Raw genomic sequence first — 23,538 nt, 5'->3', positions numbered from 1 at the left:
GGTGAGCAGTTCCAGGCCCTTGGCATGCAAATCAGACAATTTCACTGCTGATAAGTTGTTCTGTAGCTGGGATGAGTAATACTGGCCTGCCCAGCTGCCAGTTTATCTAGTGCACTCTGCTAAATCCGGTTTACACCCTTTTTGTTGTTCTTAATAACTCACAAAAGCGGGAAAATAAGATTGGCCTTAATAGGGAAATCTCACCAAATGGGGCTAAAACTCGGGACTCGAGTTCAGTCACCTGGTCCCATTCCTGACCTAACTGCTCTACTTGTGTGACTTCGGACACTGTAGTTAATCTCTCTGTCCTTCAGTTTCCCTATCCATACAATGAAGATGAGAGGACCCACCTCTCGGGGCACTAAATGAGGAAATACATTTGAAGTACTGGTAACAGGGCCTCATACATAATAAATATGAAATGAAATAAATACAAAAATTCCATCTGCAGTCAAAGGTGAATAATATCTCAGAGCAAATGCTTTATCATCATTCTCCTTTCAAACACTCATGGTTATATGTCAAATTTAGTCAGGTTGGCGTGGAATCACTTGGGAGAGTAGGGGCAAAGGGGTGTGGGGATGAGGATGGAGGGTGATGAGGCCTGAGGATTGCTTAAGATTCCTTTTCCAAGAGGCGAGATGGTAAGGAGGGAAGTGTCAGTGGGACCTCATCTTGACCTCCATGCTATTGCTGAGCTCAGGAACCCAGAAGCCCCAGCAGACTCAGTGCCAGCAGATCAAATGGCATGGGGCCAGTCTGCCTCTGGAAGGGCGGCCAGTGGCCTTGTGATTCTCAAAAGGGATATTGTGAAGATTGGGTCAACTGACCTAGGGGAGAGTGCCCCCCAACTGCTAAGAGCTCAATGGAAAGGGAGAGTCTTAGCTCCTCTATTCATTCAAAAGTCATTTTTCTCACCTTGGAATGCAATAGAAAGACCCTCACGGAGACTGTCACTACTACCCGGATACCCCTCAGCTACTCTGTAGTTCCTGGCCCTGTTCTGGCCAATCAGGCGTGAGCAGAGGTGATGTGTCCCTCCAAGGAAAGGTAGGTAAGCAGTAAGTACCGCCTCCATCTCTCCCTTCCCTTGCTACAGCAATGGTCAGACGGCATGGAGAAAAGATGGAGGGCTACTGAACTTGTGCTCTACTTTCTCTGAAGGAGAGATAAGCACTGCTCCACCATCCTACTGTGTCAGTAGCTAGACCTAGTAAATGCTTATCAGTCATGACCCTGATGCAGAACGAAAGCTGGGGTTAGGAAGAGACAGGCCACGTTCATTTGAGCAACACGTGTGATGTGACGCCAACCTTTGCTCTCAGGAAGTTGCTTTACATTCTGCTCAAAGCTTATTTTAATTAGGTATCTCCTTTCCTGGTGGGGATAGGACTAAATCCTTTTAGACAGAAAAAAAATCCTTTTGTTACAAAATGCATTTATTTCAGCCAGATAAAATTCTCCAACTGCATATATATGAGTACATTGCATAAGGTCCTTTGATAAATGTCCTGCTTACAAGAGCCATTTCTAATTATTAAAATGCATACCAAACAGACATCTTTGTCTCTTAAAATATAAATAAATTGCTAAGGGCGAAGCCGTGAGTCTGGTCATGGACAGGAGTGGAGGGCGGTTCTGCACTGATGAGTCCAGAGGAGTAACGAGACGTGGCCCCACGATGAGACTCGACAAGTCAGCAAGCACCCGGAGCTCACCTGCTGATTCTCTTCGGGCAGCCAGCCGCCTTCTGTGAAAAGAGCTACGCACAGGGCGCTTATGACATACGCAACGGCGAGAAGCATTTCCCAGAACGCAGACACCACTCAGGTAACTTGAGAGTGAAAGCTTGGTGAACGCAAATGTGTTGTTGACATTACTGGGTACTGTGGCACCGTCTCACTGGCACTCAATAAATATCTATTAAACGAAAGGAAGGGGAAAAGAAGAAGCTGTGTCAGTTGCAGTGGTGTCCATCTGCTGTTGATACTGGGCTTGAAATTGTGAGCTTTATGGAGACCATGTTTTTTGCTTCCTCAAAGTAAATCATTCTACGTGGAAAGCCACCTGTTTCCTTTCTCTTCCAGTTCTTCATTAGCATTTAGAGACTCCTTGCGGAGGGCCAGTGTTAGGGGCTCATAGGCATAAAGATCACCTCGGAGTGGTCCATACAAGGTCTAAGTTTGTCGAAGTAACAAGCCTTGTTGGCTCAGAAGTTCTAGGATCTGGTTTATTCTTCATACCTTTTCTCCTTGTGGCTCCTGTTAATATAGCCCAAGCCCGAAGTAGCCATGGAAACTCACAGGCTGAGCAGTGTATTTCTTCCTGAAATCGCATTTCAGTGTCAACTCTTTCCAGAACCATGGCTCCCTCAGGGCTTGAAGCAGTTGCTCTCTTGACGTTCCAAACTTCAGAGTTCTCCACCTGCTCCCCGCAGGTCAGGTTCTTGTTCTAAGGCTGATGATGGGGTGGGGGTTCCCCACCAAGGAAATGCTTGGAAAACCTCGATCCCCTTTCGAATCTCATACCATTGCTCGCCTTCCCCATAGGGCTATGGATGCGATTCTGGAGAGACAAAGGAAAAGTTTCTAAACTCATCCTGGTTAATCATAGGAAGATGTCCCTCATCAATTGGCGTTAAAACTGGTTCTTCCTTTATGAAGTCAGGGTCAAAATTACTGACATCTTCTCGGGATTTCTGTCAAAAAGGAAAACAAGGAAAATTTCAGGTTTCATGCCCTTGAGACTAGCTCATCTCCCATGGGACTTAGCCCCTTCCCACAAGTTCCAAGAACTGCTCTGCACCTCTCTTGGGAGCATTAGTGGCAGCTATGACAATTGATTAAACAGTGCTTTATATGAATTCTACTGCATAGTGTATGATCAGGGCATGTGGTAACCACCAGTTCACTAACCCCACAACACTCTTGCTGAGCAGGCCAGCCTTTGGCTGGGAGGCTGAGGAATTAATTTGGTCACCTGACCCAGCTGGCTGGTCTACCACGTCCTCTCCATCTCACCGAGGTACCACTGCTCAGTGGGCCTGACCGAGGGGCACACAAGTCAACAGAGGCTGTGAAAGTTCACGCTTGGCCCACCTCTTGTTTGTACACAGGCCTATATGCTTGAAGAGATTCTCCTGAAAGACTTGTTAGGACTGCTGAGTGTTTGGGAATGACTGCCTCTCACTTTACTCACCAGATTAATTCTGTCCTGCTGGCCAAGCTTTCCTTCCTCCCCACAGCGGGTTGCCCAGGAAAGGAAGTGGCTTTATTGTTGGGTGTGTGGTGTCTCAACTGAGCAGGCTGTTACAGGTTAGGCTAATGATGTTTACAGATGTGTCTTTTTCATTTTTACACACTGATGCTGAAAAGACCATTTCTAAGATCGTGAGGCCTCTCAGCTCTCTTACCTCAGGCAACGATACCTCTGTCTTGGCCTTTGGGGCGCCCCTTCCTCCCCTACCTGGGGTGGCTCTCTTGCCCCACACAAGAGAAGGAGCTCAGCTCTCAGGCCGAGAGCTGGGACGCCCTCAGGACTGCCACTCCACTCAGTTGCCTCGCTGGGCGAGTATCTCCTGGTCAGAGAGGACTTGGCCAGAGCTTGCAGCAGAGGTCACAGTCCCGAGCTCTCCAGGCTGGGGAGCCAGGCTCAGGAACTGCGGAGCATTTCACATCCTCTCTACTTTCCTGGGGGCCTGGGAAAGGCGCGCTGACTAAGGAGTGTGAGGAAATGGGCTCGAAACAATGAATTCCTCAACCAAACTCTTTGGGGGAAACCTGGAAAGTTTCAAGGACTCTTAGACCACAGGAAACTTTAACCTGGGTTAAGGGAGGGTGGGCCAGGGCAAGCGAGAGGTGAAAACGCTGAGGAGTCACCCAGCACACACAGATGCGGCCTCAGCGGCGAGGAGCCCGGCCTCCTCCCGGGTGAGGCTGCCTCTCAGAGCATCAGGCTCAACTTCCAGTTCAGTCACTCCCCAGGAGACTGGCCACTGCTCCATGCACTGGAGTGGAACACAGAGACACTTTAAGAAAGAAGAAAGACTACTATGGTGGCCTTGGACACTTACGATTCGGGGTCTGAAAGGTGGTTCTACTTGGCGATGGTTCAGCTGGGCCCAGTCGATTTCCCTGAAGAAAGGATGTCTCAAGATAGCGTGCTCACCGCCCTGACTGGGGCTGCCCAAGCGCATGGTCGGGTTCTTGGTCATGAACTGAGAGACAAGGGGAGAGAGACAGTCAATCACTCAGTCAGACACAGCCAGTGTGTCCTAAGATGGCAGGCATCAGCTCTGGCAGAAGAGCCCTTGTGAGGCTTCCTGGCTGTGATCTTGCTTAACCAGCTGAATTTTCCATCCCGGGCAGCATGGGCACAATGAGTCATCCCGTGAAGGCGCAAAGGCTCGTGTGTGCTTCTGGCCTTCCCCACTTCCATTTCAGATGTGGCAACTCAAACAAAACTGAAGGGTCCAGTTTTCTGTCCTGTAAATACCATGTATTTTTCTTTCCCCTTGAAAGGAAAGAAACTCTTTCTAAAACAGTGTCCTTTCTCCAGCCCTGCAGTTGTAGACAGCCGGCAGCTTATGAATGGGGCTACTTTTCAGAACAGCTGTGCCATTTTCCTGGGAGACACGGCCGGCCAGCCAGGATGCCCGCTCTCTGACAAGACCACAGAGAGAAGAGTGTGAGTCATTATTCTGAAGAATCTCTGTGAAGAAGCCGCAAGGGTGAAAAACTTAAAGTTCTGTGTTCGGGCTCCAGGAAAAACAAAGGTGGCCGCTTTTATTTCTACAAAAGAGATATCATAGTTTTGAGTGAAAAGCTTTTTCTCTGTAAGATGCTCCCTTCTCTCTTGCCCTTCCATTTTGAAATGTTTCATGATGGAGACTCTTGTTACATAGACCAAAAATTAAAACAAGCCTTGCCACATATTCAAGGAATGTGTATATATAATCCTCGGTATTTATATCAATTGGGCAACTTCCTTGGGTCTGAGCTCCTAGCAAGATGTTTTGGGCTAACTCTACTTGCACAAAATGGTCAGTAAAGGTGTTCTGACCATTTCCTGACTGAGGACCAGTATAGGATAATTCATTCTTCATAACTGGCATGTGATTTTCAATTTCAAAGACACTTAAGCTAATTTCCCATTTTTCGAAAGAAAATTGCCTTGGATACAAACTTAAAAAAAATGGAAAAAAAAAAAAGAAAATGAATATATGTATGTATATGCATTACTATGGCATTGTGCTGTACACCAGACATTGACATATTGTAATTGACTATACTCCAATTAAAAAAAATGGAAATCAAGTTATCGTTAAACAAACTGATAACGGCCCCCAAGCACCTCTTTCCAAGTTTGATTTATGAACACAAGACAAGAGTAGTGATGTGTTCACAGAAATGGCTTTGGAGTGGAATTTACAGAGTAAATTAAAGAAATCTTGCTGAAGGTGCACACATGAAAGGGCAGGGTTTAGAGGTGGCCGTCCCGGCCCTGCCAGGTGTCCAAAGCTGCGAGACCTCCCGGGTTGCTTCCCATGAACATGATCACACGGAGGGAGGAGGCTGCAGAAGTCCCTAAGCAAATCTGACAGGAGAGACTTCGTAAAATGCGAAAATGCTTAAAAAAAAAAAAGCTTCAAAGGACAGAGAGTGAAAAATGAAGATACTGATGGGGTTGAATGGTTTCTCCTCTCTCCTAGACACAAGGAATGCAAGGCCTGGTGCTGCTGGATTTGGGGGTAGAACTCGAAAGTAAAGGCAGCTTTCAGGGCAACAGAGTCCAATCTGGGCAGTTAGCACTCTGGGCACGCACGGGGGTCCACATGGACTTAGGGAATAGATCTCATAAACCACTTCGTTCTGGAAGAGCTAGGAGTTCACACTGCCTGGCCTCTCCCCAGATAAGTCTGTGCACCTTAGAAAGGCAGCAAAAAATACATACACAAAAGAAATGAGTACACTCTCCTTAGCAAAATCAGTGGGATACAATCCCTGATGGAATAGTGGTGTCTAATTAACAAAAATCAATGCTGTGAAAAACTCAGGCCACAAGGCCAGCAGAACAGACCCAGATGGCTTGTGGGAAATTCTCAGGCCTGCCAATGGTGCGAGCAGAGGACACCTTGTGAATGTGTGGGTACAACTTGTTCTTTTGGGCAAGAGGAACAGTGGAGGGCTCTTGATGCCAGGGTGGCAGGAGCCCTGGTGTCCGAATGACTTTGTGTATTCTTCCCTGCCCGTGGCCCAGAAGCCAAGCTTCCAAGGGGCACTGTGGAAAGGCACTGCCCAAGGCGAGGCAGACCCAATGGGGCTGCTCTCCTCTGACAACTGTATCCCTGGAAAGGGAGTCAGGCAGAATAACCCTTTCACTAGCTTAGACTTAGAATTCTGGTAAATCCTTATGAACAACCAAGCAGTTTGAACTTTGAATATCTTGAGCCCTTTGGATACAGCCATCCTCCACGTGAAAAAATAAAAGTTCTATTTACAAGTGGGTTTGCAGGTATCTGTGCAAGACAGCGCACTAAGCCTCGTGGGGGGATACACAGATGACAAGGATGGTGTCTCCCCACGAAGGAGCTGATCAAGAGAAGAGGGCGGAGGCAAGCAAGCATTCTCTGTAACACCCAGCTGAATGAAATGCAGAGACACAGGCAGGTGCAGTGGGAGCTTCAAAGGGGGGACAGGGCAAATCTCTGGGGGTAGATGGTGCACAGGCAAGCAATGGCCTCGTGGAAGAGGTGACATTTGGCAAGACGACGTGGATGCACAGAATTAACAGAGCAGGAAGGAAGAGGACCACGATGCCCGAGAGCACAGGTGGTGCAGATGCCAGCAACCGTGCGCGTGTTGGTCGGGGAGCTGTGAGGACCCACCAAAAATAACACGGAGAGGTGGTGACGGCAGCTGCCCTGTGGTCTAGGGGAGGACTCGAGCCACGGTGTGACGGATAAATCCCAAACGGAGCGGTCAGAGGTTGTTGGGGATTGGGAGTGACTAGTCAGGAGCCTGAGGCAATGGCTGGGAAGACAGGACAAGCTCAGAGCTTAGTTTCTAGTTAGTGGAAAGGAAGGGTGTCCTGGAGGGCCTGGGGCAGAAGAACGAGCACACTCCGCACTGCCTGGAACTGGGGGGAAGGGCCTGGAGGGGTGGCAGGTCCCAGGGTGCCCTCCGGCTGTCCAGTGGAATATTGGTGGCAAGTAGTGGAAATGGGGGACAAAAAAGCAACAGATCATTGTCGGGAGGAGTAGTGTTAACGGAAGTAGGAGCAGGAGTAACAGTACTTTTGTCAGAGGAGCCAAAATCAAAACACCTGTTTCTTAAGATCTCACGGATCTAGGCAGTTGGTGTGAGACACTGATGTGCTATATGTTTGATATGTGCAGACACCCACCAGGAGATGAGGAGCCATGCAGGACTGGGGTGCAGGCCGGGCTAAAGATCTCACTTTCTGGGACATGGTTTGGGGAGAGAGAAATTGCTAAAGTGGGGAGGGTGGAGGGAGAGAGAGAACAGAACAGAAAACAGCTCCAGGCCGCAGACATTTCATTTGGCCCACATCGAGGATTTTAAAATAGTTTTAACTACTTGTCAAACATTTAAAAAGTAGCAAATGTCACATCACATCAAAGTCAAGTTTTCCAAATTCTCTTGAAGATGGAATATCCTGGAACAATGGACCTCCGTGGTGAAAACGGCCCGGAGTTGAGCAGGGGCTGCCTCGTTAGCTGGGGCCGGTGATCCCTGGTCAGCCCCTCGGCCCTCCATCCCTGTGGCCTCACCCCGGGCTGGCTTCACGCAGGCCTGTGCTGGTCCTAAGCCTGGCACAAGGTAAGAAGGCGGCCAGGGTAGCAGCAGGAGCTCATGACAAAGCCTGAGGATGATAAAGACCACGAAACAGAAACCAGGACAGGGACCACTCCAGGGAGAGGAGGGTGCTCAGTGGTGCTGAAAGAGTGAAAGGAGGAGGGGGTGTGGTCACAGCCCCTGTCTGACTACCCGCCTCCAAAGATGCAGAGATGGGAGGTGAAGGAACACTGAACATCAGTCCCAGGCCTGGATCTTCTATTGTAGGAGGGGTTTGCTGCCCAAGACCAGGCCCAGGACTATCCCTAAGCACTGTGTCCCTGCAGCTGTGACGATGATGGCATGACGCCGCTGCAGAAAACTTCCTCTATTTGCTCACGTCCCGACTGGGACCCAAATGCCAAACGAGTTAACGGCGATGGTGTTTACGGTGATCACTCATCCGTCTCTAAGGTCCCACTGACAACTTGCCTCACCTCAACTGACCTTCTCCCCGACTGTGGTCCCAACAGGGAAGTCAGCCAAGAGGGAAAATAAAGTGACTTCATGAAAAATTCTGGACACATTTACTAAAGGAAGCAGAATGTTTGCTGGGGTCAATGAAAAGCACTTTGTATGCCGCAAAGAGGAGGCCGGGTGGAAAAGCTGAGGCCACCCCAAATGTACGTCTCTAGCTCACTGGAGGACAGGGGCAAGAATGCATGGATGCATCTTGTTTCCTCCTTCCTCCCGTGGCCCTTGTGAAAGTGGAATTTATGTTGAAGATTCTGCAGGAATCAGAAGCACGCGCCTGCCGGGAGAATGAGAAACATTCTTTCAAGGCAGCAGAGAGGGCGTGGCCACAGGGGGAAGCAGTCGGCCAGGTGTCTCTCTGAAGAAACATTAAGCGATGGAGGCCGGGTTTGCACAGGGTTGTCCTGGGGAGCCTCCTGCCAACCAAGAGAAGATGTACAAAGGATGTAAGAGCTCCTCTGAAGGAGGGCGCAGAGTGAACTGGTTAGGTGCTGCAGCCTGACTACTACGTTTGGATGCCAGTTCTCCCACCAGTGGCTGTGTGGCTTTGGATCAATTTATTACCCTCCCTGGGCCTGAGGTTCCTCAGCTGTAAAATGGAGATTTTCCTGTATTTTACAATGTGATGATGAGTAAATGAGATAATCAGCACAAAATACCTGGCACAAAGTAAGCCCTCAGTCAAGGCTAGTATCAGCAAGCATCTTGTTAAAGCGCCTGTAGGACCATCCTGTTCCACCTAACGGCAAGCGCACGGACTGAAAAGCCTCGGGGAGCTGAACATCTGAGGCTTATCTGGCTTTCTCTGCTACTCTACTGGGCAGCCAGGAAAGAGAGCAAGGTCTGTTTCTGCCTACGCTGCCCCAGACTCTGACAGTGGCAGTGACGGTCTCAAGAAAACAATTTTTCTGATAAGGGTTTCGAAAGACAATCTGAAAACAAGAACGCGGATAAGACTCGGGTTTGAACATGCAGTTCTATCTGCTTTAACAACAGAAGGGAAGTACCAAGTGCAGGCCGAGTGGAGTTACTGGGGATTGAACCCAGGACCTTGTGCGTGCTAGACACGCGATCTGCCACTGAGCTATACCCCCAACCCCGGAACCTCTGCTTATAAGTCTGAGGTCAGCTATAGTACCTGTCATGTCTTGTGGGCTCTGCTACACCCGAGGCGGCTTCTGTTTTGAGCTGCCCGGTGTTGCAGAGGCTAGAGTTCCAGCTCACCCTGAGTGTAGCAATAACATGACCCAAATGTACTCTGCCTACATTTTAATGCATTTCCGTGACTCAAAGTAGTTTTTGTTTCAAAAACCTATCTGATTTCAGAGGAAGAAGACTAGTTATATAAATAGAGCAATCGATCTAGGATTTTCTTCCAGGAGAGAGAGAACACTATGTTTCCTACTTGACAGGTGGATGTGGCTGAGGGGCAAACAAATCACCTCCTTCTCTCATTCAACTGCAAACCAACAGGCAGAGAGTTCGCGCTCCGTGCTGGCAAGCTAGAGGGCAGGAAAGCAGGCCGCAGGGCGCTCCCGCCCGTGTTCCGGGGAGATGCTCCTAGTTAGGAAGAAGGAAATTTTTGGCTTTACAGAAAGCTCTGGGGAGGGAGAGGACACGATGGCCACCCTGGCGTGGATAAATTGCGTGCCTGTGGGTCTTTGGCCACTGTCACAGGCAGAGTTTGCCCTTGTGATGAAGACTAGTCTCCCACCGCTGCCTTCCTACCCCTGCAGGCCAGCGGCGGGGTGGGCAGCAGCACCTTCCAGCCAGGGCAGAGGTAAGAGGGACAAGGTGAGACATGTGAGCCAGCTGCTGGGTCTGTTCCTCCGCTTCCCAGTCTGTATTTCCTCCCGTGCTCCCCCCTCGGTCACCTGCCCAAGGCCACCCGGTGTGGGAGTGGTGGAGCTGAGATTTGGACCCAGATCTAGCTCACACGAGAAGCCCCTGCTCTCAGTCACTGTGCTAAACCTCCCTTTGAGGCTACGAGTATCTTCCCACATGGATTCCAGATCAAAGAGCAGCATGGACTGACAGGTCAGGAGCAACCCTGGGACGATGCTCAGAGCTTCACGTGAATAAGAAGGCACAGCGCTCTGTCTGCTCATGTGCTACTCCCTTTGCTGGCCCACGAGACAGCCTTCTTCCCGCGACTCTAGGGAGGGAGAAGTGACTGAGCCATACACCCAGAGCGGGCACTAAGGGATGTGGCAGGAAAGGAACAGTCTTGAAAAGAACTTGAGGAATCCTTCATACTAACCACCTGGTTTCAACTCCAACCACTGGTGTCTTTATATCGGAGAAGAAAAGATGACACTGTTGGTATTTCCAAATACCAGAAGTGCTGTCGGCCAGAAGAGGCAGTGCTGAATGGAGAAATAAGCTCAGGGAGTGGAAGTTAAAGGAGCATGTGTAAGTACGTCGCAAGGAAAATTACAATGAAAACATATTAATACTCAATGCCATTCAGTGATAAAAGGGGCTTTCCTGGGAGGAACAGGACTGTCCTTTGGAGACACTGGAACAAGACCTGAATGACGTGTCGGCGTCAGATGAGAGAGACCAACGTCCCCCACGGTCTGTGCCAACATCAAGAGTCTACAACCTTACCCTTTCTTTCTTCTTTATTTGGATTTGCGGGGGGGGGGGGGGGACCTGTCATTACCCCTCAGGTGAAGACGCCACATTTTCCTTGGGTCTGAAGTGCACTTGTCTTTAGAAAAATGAAATCAAACTCTTTTCTGCTGATCTCCATGGGCTAGTTACCAAAGGAAGGGGTGGGTGAGGATGTGAGTATATTTGAAAATGCCTTAACTGACCCACATCAGAGCACAACGTGAGCTCCCTCCAGGGACACAGTCTACAGGGGGCTTTATTTCCTCTTATTGAAAACAAGTGCTAAAAATGCCCTGTCCTGTTCCTGTTCCTGCACTGGGGCGGGAACAGGGCTCAAATCTGGAGCAGGCTTGTGGGCTGTATTTTCCATCCTGTCATTGGAATCCTGCACGCAGCCTTCTCATGGGCACATACTCAATTCCTTTGCAGCACTCTCAGCCCTCTGCCTGAGCCTCCTCTGAAACCCAAGTCTGTCACATGACCTGAGTGGAGCTCCTGAGATAATGTTGGCTAAAAAAAAGTCAGAGGTGAGTCTCAGAGATGGACGCCCAAGGTTAGGCATTTGTGCCAACACTAATAGTGTTGGCCAAGATGGTTTTATTTCTGGCAAACCAGTTGTGAGCAGCTCTGACTGACGGGGCGGGGTTCACTGCCCTCCAGCAACTCCTAAGTGTTAGAGGAAGAGGCAGCTCTCCTGACAGCCGTGATCCCCCAAATGTAGCTACTGCAAGGATGCAAGTGCTAAAAAAAAGGTTACTCCAAAGACATACCACACAACAGCTTTGTTTCCTCCTGATGAAACATTGGGCAATGCCTTTCTTTATCCTGAACATGCATTATCTTTGGTGTTCAAACCAAACCATCAACTGCTCAAAATTATTCATCTTTGATAACTGGCAGGGACAAACGACAGAAAACAAAGTGTGCTACTTCTGTTCATCAGAGTTTTTCCAACTTAAAAAGTGCCTCTGACCCACAGATATCGGTTAACAAACCTCTACATAGAAAAGATTTCCATGCTCATTTTACAAAACGTCTGGCATGCTCTTCCTCCTGCTTGAGAGATGGAGATTAAAGAGTCATGTGGAACAAGTACTTCATTAAAAAAAAATCCTTCACACTGCTTGCCACAGATAAAATGTTAGAACTTCTATTTTTAGGAAACTTACAACCTAAAACTGGGGAAGGAAGTTGAGAACAACAACTTTAATAAAATGATAAAGACTGCTGAAAGTGAAGTCTCTAGGAAGAGCAGTATTTTTCTGTTTTCTGCCAACATGAGCCTGGTCTATCTGTGAGTAAACGGTCCATTTCAGAAGGTGTCAGTTTCAGGAGGAAGCCTGCCTCTGGGAACTCCAGTCCTGGACACGGGCTGCCAGGGTGCCTGTTACCCATCCCTCTTGTTAAAAGACATTTTAGTAACTTACTTTTGGACCCTCCTCGTAACAGTGTTTGAAAAACCAGCTCTCATGATTGATAGCTGGAGCCTCTGCATGACTTGGTCCCTGTTTTCCCTCCGCTTCCTCAGCCTCCTCCTGGCTGACCACCTGTGGCTGCTGCGTTGGATGCCCCCCACCTCTGCCTGGAGGGGAGGAGGGAATGCAGAGGAGCAAACTCAGGCTGCTCTGGTCAAGTGCCTGGTGACAGATGTGGGACACACTAGTGGCTAAAAAAGGATCTCAGAATTACATGTGGTTTCCCCTCTGTGCACAGAGGCAAACAAGACTCCTGCTGACAACGCACTGAGGATGAAATCTGATAGGTGTGATGACAGGTAAGCCCACGCGTGCACGCACACACTTTAACTTCTGTAAAGCTTAGGCACAGATGTAAAGCTATCACCTCCTGATCCAAGTTTACGATGCCTCCCAAACTGACAAAGGTGACTCAGGAGAACGCACCAAACTCCTTTCAGCACTTATTTAACCTGGCTCCCTGCCTGAGCCTGGAGAAAAGGGTGTTGACCCCACCTGAGTCAGCACTGGTGCCTGGTGCTCTCTCACAGGAGATGATTTCGCACAAAGGAACACTCACCTCGGAGAGAGGCCATCGCTTGCCTAAGCTTAGGGGACTCACGAGGATGTCTCCCTGGCCTTCCTGGAGCTAGATGAGGCCAGAAAGCGCAACCACAGAAGCTCTAAGCAAACTATTTTCTTCTGTGTCATGGTGGCTAACTGGAAACATTTATTTATACCAAAACCAAGTAAAAACAAAAACCCATTTAAACAATCATCTTTAAGTCCAGGGACTTAGAAAGCCTGGATCTGTTTCTCACACGAGGGTGTGTATCCTTGGACATCCTCCCTGGGCTCCTTTCTGCGGTCGTTGCTGGTTTTTACAGTCTGTCCTCTGAGAGCAGGGGGGGTGGGGGATGGTTTTGCATTTGGAGCACGCGCATGTGAGCGTTTATCATATGTACTTTTACAGTGAGGGTGAGAAATGAGAGAGAAGAGGGCACGCAAGAAAAACTCTTCCCTGTGCACGTTTTTGGCCGAATACTATGGTTATTTCCAGTTGGAAGGATCACTGGTTAATGACTTGGGAATTTTTTTCAAGTAGAAAACTGGGCTAAAACCTGTAAATGCCACTCCTCTCCCACCGACTCTGTGCTCTGCGGGGAATGTTCTCACAAGCAAGTCCCCCACCCCCTAGCCAAGTCTACGTGAAATTTTTGGACATCGATACACCAAGAACTCCAAAGTTCACCATTTTGGAGGGGTGGTAACGATGATGATGGAAGGGCCTGGGAGGAAAGTTACTGACTTTGGAGTGATGCTGGTGCCCGTCCTGTTCAACCTTTCACCCTCCGTGGAACGACAGATAAGCCCACCACCTCGCCCCAAATTCACGGACCTCACTGCCATTATTACGCCATCCAGAGCCTGAGGTCTTGCACATCTCTGACTCCGTCTGTGGTGTTATACACATAGATACCCAACCAAATGTCCACAAACAGGGGCTACTACTACTTCCTTCCATTTAAAAAGGTAAGAAGGCAGTCAGAAAGAAAGCATTTCCTTTTGAAGGAAAAACAGGGGGGCCAAGGAAAATATCCAGCAGACACCAATTCCAGGAACAGAGCTGACCTTATGTTCCAAAGAGCAGCTCATCAGGAAATCTCAGGAAGCCCAGTAGGGATGACTGCCACGTGGAGATGGCGTGGGGCTGGACAGGAAGGGCTGGCTCAGGACCTTGGCCCTTCCCGCCTGCCTCTCTGGTGGGGAGGGGCAGACCTGGCCCAGCAGAAAAGGATCACACGCGGAGGTGTGGGCAGAGCTCACCAATGAGGGCTCTCTCCCTCTCTGTTCTCACATCAAAAAACCTTCTTTGGGGTGTGCCTAGGCACTCAACTTGGGGGTCAAGGGACTCGGTTTTTTTTGTAGTTTAGTTGATTTACAATGCTGTGTTCATTTCTGGTGCACAGTATAGCCATTCATTTATAAGTGTATATATATTCCTTTTCTTATTCTTTTCCATTATAGGTCATTACAAGGTATTGAATATAGTTCCCTGTGCTATACAGTAGGACCTTGTTGTTCACCTCATTTAGATAAAGTAGTTAGAGTCTATAAATCCTGAATTCCCAATTTATCCCTCCCCCCACCCCTTTTTCCCCTGGTAACCGTAACTTTGTTTTCCGTGTCTGTGAGTCTGTCTTTGTTTTGTCAATAAGTTCATTTGCGTCCTATGAGGCCCTTCCTGAGAAGATACGAATGTTCACGGATAGTAAAGAATGAGTGTGCCAAAACCGCTGATTTTGTCTACAGCATGAACATGACCAGGATGATGCAAACTCCCAGTCCAGGACCTTGAGACACTTACTGGGAATCAAAAGATGTCACTGTTACTGAACATTTCACAATACATTAAAAAAAAAAACCCCAAAACTAAAAAAAGATGTAGCTAGATCCGTCAGACAGCTGGTATATGGCTCGTGTCATATGTGGCTTCTTTTTGTATTGTTAAACCATTTTGCATCATTCATGAAGGCTGAATTTACTTTTTCTACACATTCCAGAATATCTGCATATGTATAAACATAATACAAATACACAGGCACATATACACACACACACTTTGAATCTGTATAAGACATCAATTCATATGTTAATTAAAAATACTATTATGGAATTTTCCAAACATACGTAAGTATGTACCCATCACCCAGCCTGACACACACCCAGTCTTGTTTCATCTGTTCCTCTCCACTACCCCTGGATGATTTTGAAAAAGAAAAAATCCCAGATATCTCATCTACAAGTACTTCAGTCTGTCTGATCCAAGACACCTCTTTATACAACATCCAAAGAGATCTTTTAAATATGAAAAAAAGATTTTCGTCACTCATGCTTGCTTGAAATCCTTTAGTGACTACCTTGGCCCTTCAGAGAAAGGTTCGATTCCTCCGCTCAGCCCCGTGTTCTTCGTGCTCCAGCTGTTTCTTCAGCCTCGTCTCCTGCATCCCCCGCACCCACCATCGCCCCACACCTAAGCTCGTTCCACTCCAGCCTCACCAACACAGCAACTCCAAACGACTTCTCTTGTCTCAAGACCTTTGCATACTTGTAAGCCTGACTGACTTCTCTTCAGCCTTTGTTCTCAGCTTAAATGTCACCTTCTCAAGACGGCTTCCCTGGATAGCCTAGATTAGGTTTGGTCTGCCTGTTCTGTATCATTAGAGCAACTTAGACTTAAACAAAATAAAAAAAAATTGTAAGTATACAGTTATTTGCATAATTTCTCTCTCTCTCTTTTTTTTTTAACAGACCTGTCTTCCTCCCTACCCTAACTGCACTGTAAGTTCCACGAGGGCAGGGATGATGTCTATATGTACATATATTCCTTATGTATATTCCAGATGTGTCTGTTTCTAACCCCAGCCCCTTGCACAGCACCTGAACAGAGCAGACCTGTGGCTGCTACGTGCATATGCATTATTATGTGCCCGTTAAATAAACAGGAGGACCAATATCCATTTGGCTATTTACATGCCACATAAGTGACTCTGGAGTAGATAAAAAGCTTCTGGGAAAACAGAAGTACAATTCTCTCTGGAATAAAAGTCTAACACAGCCTCATATACAATTAAGCACTTAATAATCTTGATGATGTTGGTGGATTGTTCAAGGGGAGGATGATGACACCCCTCAGCGTGCTGTGAAATTATTCCTCACATTAGCGACACTTTGAAGATGCTTTCATGGGCACTGCCTCACTAGCAGTGGGCACTGGAAGTGTTATCCTCGCCGCGTGACGGAGGTAAGGACTGGAAAGCGGTGTCGGGAGGGCCAGGGCGTGCTCTCTCCATTCTACCTCTCGGCCTCAGCTTCATCTACCAGCCAGGGGTTTAGACAAAGCGCTTCTGAAGTTCTCCCGACGCTGTAATCCTGAGCTTACGTCTCTAATAGTCACCAAGCTCTATGATGAATGATTACAATCTGAAACTCAGCACATGTACCCTCCTGACAGCTTTTAGGACCGTGCGAGACACCATCCAGGGAGTCTGCATTGGGAATTCTTTTTTTTTTTTTAAATTGAGGTACAGTTGATTTACAGTATTAGTTTTAGGTGTACAGCAGTGATTCAAACTTTTTGCAGATTATACTCCATTTGTAGTTATTGTAATACATTGGCTACATTCCCTGTGCTGTACACTACATCCTTGTAGCTTATTTTATACATAGTAGTTTGTACCTCTTAACCCCCTACCCATCTCTTGCCCTCCCTCCCCACTGATAACCACTAGTTTGTTCTCTGTATCTGTGAGTTTGTTTCTTCTTGGTTATACTCACTAGTTTGTTGTATCTTTTAGATTCCACATATAAGTGATGTCATGCAGTATTTGTCTTTCTCTGTCTGACTTATTTCACTAAGCATGATACCCTCCAGGTCCATAATTTTGGCACTCTTGAAGTCACCAAGCGCCCAGAATCATAGGTGGACACAAAATTCTGGGAAAAGGCCTGAAGTTTGTATTTTTAAAGAAAGCAGTGTACCTTATCTTGATCTGGAATTGTACAACAAAATGAACACTTCCTCAGAGTCCTTAAAAATGTCTCAGCATACTTACCTCCTAACACAGACATGTTCCCCAAGCCCCTGGTTATCTGGCCGAGGACCGTTTGCTCCTAGCTAGCCAGCGCTACTCAAAAGTTACTGCGGCCGTCAGTTTCTGGATGAATCACACTGTACAACCCCTGGCCTATTTCACCACAGTAAAACTAAGAGACACACTGCAGATTTAGATGTTTCTACAGCCTGAAGTCATTCCTCCTCAACCTCCTCACTGCATCCTCTTCCACTGTCACCCCTCCAGCGCTGGTGTCCCCAGGCCCCCTCGTCCTCCTTTCACTTTTCACCCTCCCCCACAGTCCACGTCTGCTCCCGTGTCTCACTACCATGCTGCAGTGGGCACCTCCCGTGCTCTCCTGAGACCTGTATGGCCAACTGCATGGAACAGACCATTTTCTGAATGTCTCCCTGACCCCACAGAGTTCCCATGTCCTAAACTCATCCTTCACTGTCCCCACCCTGCACCTAACACACCAAAGGCACAGAACTGGTGAGCGCAGTTCTTTGAACATGTGCGTGACCTCCCACCTCTGAGACTTTGCATGAGTTATTTCCTCCATCTTGAACACCCTCTCTCCCTTGTGAACTCAACCCGACCCTTATTTGTTCCTCAACACCCAGCCTCAATGCCACTTTTTCTCTCTTGTCATTATGTCACTTCCCTGTCCTGGCCTCCAGAAAGGAGTTTTGATCATTCCTCCTTGGCAGAGAGCCAAGTATATCCATTTACATGTTCCCATTCTACTAGACCTTGAGCAACAGAAGAGGCCATGTCTTCTCATCTTTGCTTCCCAGCACTTAGCACAGGCCGAGCTGAGGGAAGGCACCAGACAGGGACTTGCTGAATTGAACTCAATAGGGGTTCTAATTCCCTAGTGTATCACTTCCTCCTTCCAGGGCCACAGGCTCACCTCAGGCCAAGAACAAGAAATATAGGAAAAGAAACAGATATTGTTGGCCTTGGTGTTTATAAGTCGCTCTGCTTGGTACCACAAAGGGTAGGAGATAGAAGTTGGTCTGGGCCTCGGGATACTTTAATTTTCTGCATTGAGGGATTAAAAAGCCAGTTCAGTGTTTCTCTGATAAACACGCCATACCTTTTGAATCTAGGTCCAGTGGGCATCTTTAGAGGCTGCAGCCTCATCTGAGTTGAACGTCACCCATATCTACTTCTCTTAATTTTTGTACTTCCTATTTTCAGAAGTCTGCAACCACTTTCCAGTGTTTCAGAATCCTCTTGAGAGAATTTTCACAACTAAATCTAGGACCTAAATTTCAACTGCCCCCAATTCCTATAAAACCTAGACTAGGTACTAAGCAAGGTTAAGATTCAATAACCCAATAATAATAATGGATGCAAATGTATTACTCAAACCCACCAAAAGACAGAAACAGGCATACTGGATTAAAACAAGTAAATGAAATTCAGCTATAGATTATAATGGAGTAGCTTTTGTTCTTATTGAAAATAATACTTTAAAAATTTTTGAGGCATCTAAGACTAACCAATTCAAGCAGGAATTGAAGAGCCAGATCTTGAAGAGAAGGGAGGTTCACTGCAATTAGCAACTTTCTGCAATATACTGTTTCCCTTAGGGCATTTATCAATTCTTGGCAAGGCCAGAGTAAAATGGATAAATACATGATGATATAATCAAACAATGGAATACTATACAGCAATGAAAATAAACCAATATCTGCATCAACATGGATGGGTCTTCAAAATACGATATGTGAAAGAAGCCAGACAAAAAAGTACATGAACTGTAATAATCCAATATAAACGAAGTTCAAAACAAGTAAGATTTTTCTGTAGAAATCAGGGTAATGGTTATGTTGGAAAGAAAAGGAGGAGGTAGTGGCTGTTAGGGGGCATAAGAATGATTTCTAGGATGCTGTTAAAGTTCCACCTCCTGATCTGGGTGGTGCTTACACAGGTATGCTCACTTTGTAAAAATTAATGTATTGTGTATTTACGATTTGTCCAATAGACTATATATATATTATGCTTCAATCAAAAAGTCCCCCAGAGAGGGGCTTCAAGATGGCAGAATGGAAGGACACAGAGCTCATCCTCTCCCACAAATACATCAAAAATACATCTACATGTGGAACAATTCTCACAGAATATCTACTGAAGTCTGAAGATCTTGTACAAGTGCAACTACGGGGAAAATCTTCACAAAACTGGGTAAACAACGAGGTCCTACTGCACAGCACAGGGAACTATATTCAATACCTTGTAATAGCCTATAATGAAAAAGAATATGAAAAGATATATATATATGTACAACTGAATCACTATGCTGTATGCCAGAAATAACACATTGTAAATCGACTAGACTTAAATTAAAAAAAAAGTCCATCAAAATTTTAAAATGGTAACCATTCTGCCTTCAGCAATCCTGAACCATGTTATTTCAGACTGACTCATCTGCTGAATAATATTTTTAAACCTAAACACATCAGAGAACTACCAAGGCAGGGGCTAAGATACTGGAGAGACAGAAGGGCTGAGTGAGCTCTGGCTGACTACTGGTGTCAGGAAAATGGTTAAAGCACTGAGTTCTATTATACTTTCATAAGTCAAGATGCCACTCAAGAGTAACCACCAAAAAGGTGTAATAAGTTGATTGAATAATCCAATCAAAAGACAAAGATTTAAAGGCAACATCATCAATTGTATTTCACGGATTTGGATTCTCATTTGGGTAGGGGGAAAAAATAGTAGAGTACAGCATGGTGACCACAGTTCACAATACCATATTATATGCTTAAAAATTGCTAAGGAAGTAGATCTTAAAAGTTCTCACCACACAAAAAAGTAATTACGTGAGATGATGGAGGTGTTAACTAACCTTATGGTGGTAACCACTTCACAATACACACATGCATGAAGTCATTGCATTGTGCACCTTAAACTTACACAATGTTATATGTCCACTGTATCTCAATAAAGCTGGGGAATAAAGTAAAACAATTAAAAAACAAAAAGAGAAATATTCAAATACACAGTCTTTAAATAACACTCTAACAGTATTATCATAAATATTCTATCTTACTCGATGGAAAGTTAAACAGGTGGTAGATTGATGCTAGGGGGGTATTAAGTACACAGCATGCTGGTAGCTTCCTCCAGTGGCTAATGTTTCTTTTACAATTGGAAAGAATCACATCAAGGGGTAACCTGGGGCTAAAAATGTTGCGCTCTAAGGGTAAAGGGCACTTATTAATGGGAAGTAGAAGAAAAATAGGGAATGGCCAGGTGTACTCTAACTCAGAATCGTGGACTGGGGAGTCAGGAAAATCTGGATTCTGATCCCAGGGCTAATACACAGAACATAAAATTTACCTTCTTGACCATTTTTAAGTGTACGATTCAGTGGGATTAAGTTTGTTCACATTGTTGTGCAGCCATCACCATCATCCATCTCTAGAACTTTCTGCACCTTCCCAAACTGAAATTCCGTATCCCTTAAACCCTAACTCCCTACTCCCCCTCCGGCAGCCCTTGGCAGCCACCATTTTGCTTTTTGTCTCTATGAATTTGACTATCCTAGGTACCTCGTATAAGTGGAATCATATAATTTTTCTTTTGTGTTTGGTTTCCTGCATTAAGCATAATGCATTCAAGGTTCATCCATGCTGTGATATGTATCAGAATTTCCTTCCTTCTTTTGGCTGACTAATAATCCATTGTATGCATATAACACGTTTTGTTTATCCATTCACCTGTTGATGGACACTTGGGTTGCTTCCACCTTTTAAATATTGTGAATGATGCTGTGAACGCTGATGTACAAATATGTTTGAGCCCCTGATTTCGACCCTTTGGGGTATACATCCAGACATGGAATTTCTAGGTCACATGGTACTTCTAGGTTTAATTTTCTGAGGAACTGCCTGCCATATCACTTTCCATAGTGCCTGCACCATTTTACCTTCCCATGAGAGGTGCACAGGGGTTCTAATTTACCTGTTTGTTTTAAGTAATGTGCTGAATGGCCGTTGGTGAGTCACAATTTATCCAGGCCTGAGTTTCCTGGTCTATCAAGTGAGGGAATTGGAATGGATATCATCTCTTAGGTTTCTTCCAGCAAAGAACTCTATTGGCTTAATTAAATCAAGGTGCAATTAGAGCCAGAAAGCAGTTTGAATGGTTTGTGAAGCATGACTTGCTATATTACACCCTCTTCCTAAAACAATAAATCCTCATGAGTTTTCAGAGAAAAAGGGCAGAGTCTAAAAATGCATTCTCACTGATGACAGTGGTGGCTGCTTCCTGAGCCCCTACTCTGTGCCAAGAACCATCTCCAGTATCCCCATATGCTATCTCAGACCCCAAGGGGACAGATGAGGACACCGCGGCATGGCAGAATCCCACCACGTACCCAAGGTACCACATCCAGCAGGCGGGGACCTTGGGACCACGCCCTAATGCCTCCCTCCCTCCTTGGTGCCTCTACCCAAGTCTTGAGTGGCCCTCACCGTTTTCTTCCTTTCTCTGATCACACTTTTTTTTTAATTTGAAGTATAGTCAGTTTACAATGTTGTGTCAATTTCTGTTGTACAGCACAATGCTTCAGTCATACGTGAATACACTTCTGTCTCAACGTCTCAGCCCCCTGCCAAGAAGAGCTGCATGTCCCCAGCTCCGGCATTTAAGCTTTTGCTTTTGGGGCCTGGAGGCTGATGTGTACAAAACTGTCTCAGAAATCCTCTCAGTGAATGTTTTTGAGCAATTTGCTCTGACACCTTTTCAAGTGCTTTTCAGAAAATGACTTTTAAGGTACACTCCTTGAAGGGGAAAGAAACAGAAGGCTTAGTGGGTTCCTGGGTGCTTTACATGTATTCATTCACTGAATTTGGGTAGTAACCCTATGACACAGATTTTATCACCTCAATTTTCTAAGGACACGGAGCTTCAGAGAGGTGTGGTGGCTCGCTGAGGTCACTCGGCCAGAACAGCCCAGAGCTGGGAGATAAGCCCTTCACAGAGTGAAACCTAAGCTCCTTCCTACGGGCAGACGCCGTGCAGAGAACAGACAGAGCCACTTAGGAGAATCAGTGCTCAGTCAGTGACACGTCACGGCGAGCTGAGCAGCTGGCATTAGAAAGGAGCCGAAATAAAGGGAAGTAAAGAGGTTCACAGATTCCCAGAAGCGAGTCTGCAAGCAGAGGGAACATCTCAGTCCCCTCTGAAGGGTGGATTCTCTTTAGACACCAGACACTCTGTTTTCTCCCAGAACAAAGATTATGGAGGGAGGATGTTCCTGGTTAGCATATATCCAAGTTACCAAAACAATTTATACACATCAAAGATAGAGTTTAAAGTTAATTAGATTGACCTCATTAGGAAGAAACCATCTTAATTGTTCCGCATGAATCTTAACCTTGCTTAGTACCTAGTCTAGGTTTTACAGGGATTGGGGTATGGGGGTGGGGGTGAAATCATAGTCCCAGATTTAGTCGGGAAGTATTCTCTCAAGAGGGTTCTGAAACACTAGGAAGAGTCTGAGGATGTAAAAAAAAATTAAGAGAAGCAGATGTGGGTGATGTTCAACTCAAATGAGGATATGGCCTCTGAAGAGTGCTATTGGACCTAGATTCAAAGGGTATGAGGTGTTTATCAGAGAAACCTGAACTGGCTTGTTAATCCCTAAATAGAGACCATTAAAGTTTCTTGAGGCCCAGACCGATTTTTATTTCCTACCCTCCATGGTACCAAGCAGAGCGACTTCTATACACCAAGGCCACCAATGTCTGTTTCTTTAGGCTTGAACTAGCATTTTCATCCAAAATTATATTCAATTTCATTGAATTATAAACTCTGCGGTCCTTCTTTTAAGTATTAAAAAAAACTCCCCAAATCAGCTGTAGTAAGTGGACTAAATACGTGCACCACGAAAAGCCATCGGTTTTATGACGGTGGCTGCCGCAGGCCACGGGGATTAGCACGCCTGGGAGTCACAAAGACCCCGGCTCCAGCCCGCGAACTGGGAAGGTCACAATGTGCAGTAAGCCCGACCCTGCAGCACGACTCTGTGGTGTTATCAAAGATTAGGTCATCAAAGGCAGCCAGCTGAGGTAAGGACATTTCCCCTCCAGACGTTAAGACACTTCGGGGCATAAATCTACACAGGCAAGCCCTTCTCCCTGATTTTGTAATTGATCAAATCATAGAAGTCACATTCTTGGTTTCCTTGGTCTACATTTTCTACTAAATATACACATTTTTCTTATGAAAACACGCTAGATAGAGGACATTTGCACAAAAGCACTTCACTTTTATTTCTATATGCAGTTAGCGCTTTCTCAATATCGTTAGAGTATTGGCCCCTGAACTTGAGAATCAAGTTATGGATTATGACTTGCTTTGGCTCTATTTGCCTGGGAAGGAGTTCTGCGATCATTTCTCTTTTTGTCACGTGGAGAATTCTCAGGGACAATCATGCCATCAGCCCCAGGACACACTGATCTGTATACAAAGTGTTCTTAAAATGACACCAATTGTATGACT

At 46.3% G+C, this 23,538-nt stretch overlaps 1 protein-coding gene across 1 annotated transcript in view; it reads right to left on the bottom strand.

Moving 5' to 3' along the window:
* Positions 1-1,421: 1,421 nt before the first annotated feature.
* PRKCH (protein kinase C eta) overlaps positions 1,422-23,538 on the bottom strand; it is a 205,664-nt gene continuing 183,547 nt past the window's right edge. The window contains exons 13-14 of the mRNA XM_006216558.4: positions 4,073-4,216; positions 1,422-2,698 (exon numbers count right to left, since the gene is read on the bottom strand). Coding sequence (XP_006216620.1) covers positions 2,552-2,698; positions 4,073-4,216 — 291 coding nt within the window. The 3' untranslated portion in view covers positions 1,422-2,551. The remainder of the gene's footprint in view (positions 2,699-4,072; positions 4,217-23,538) is intronic.

Source organism: Vicugna pacos, chromosome 6 (assembly GCF_048564905.1).
Source record: "Vicugna pacos chromosome 6, VicPac4, whole genome shotgun sequence".
Lineage (NCBI taxonomy): Eukaryota > Metazoa > Chordata > Mammalia > Artiodactyla > Camelidae > Vicugna > Vicugna pacos.
Note: the sequence above shows the minus strand (reverse complement) of the source record. Positions and strands in the feature narration are given on the sequence as shown.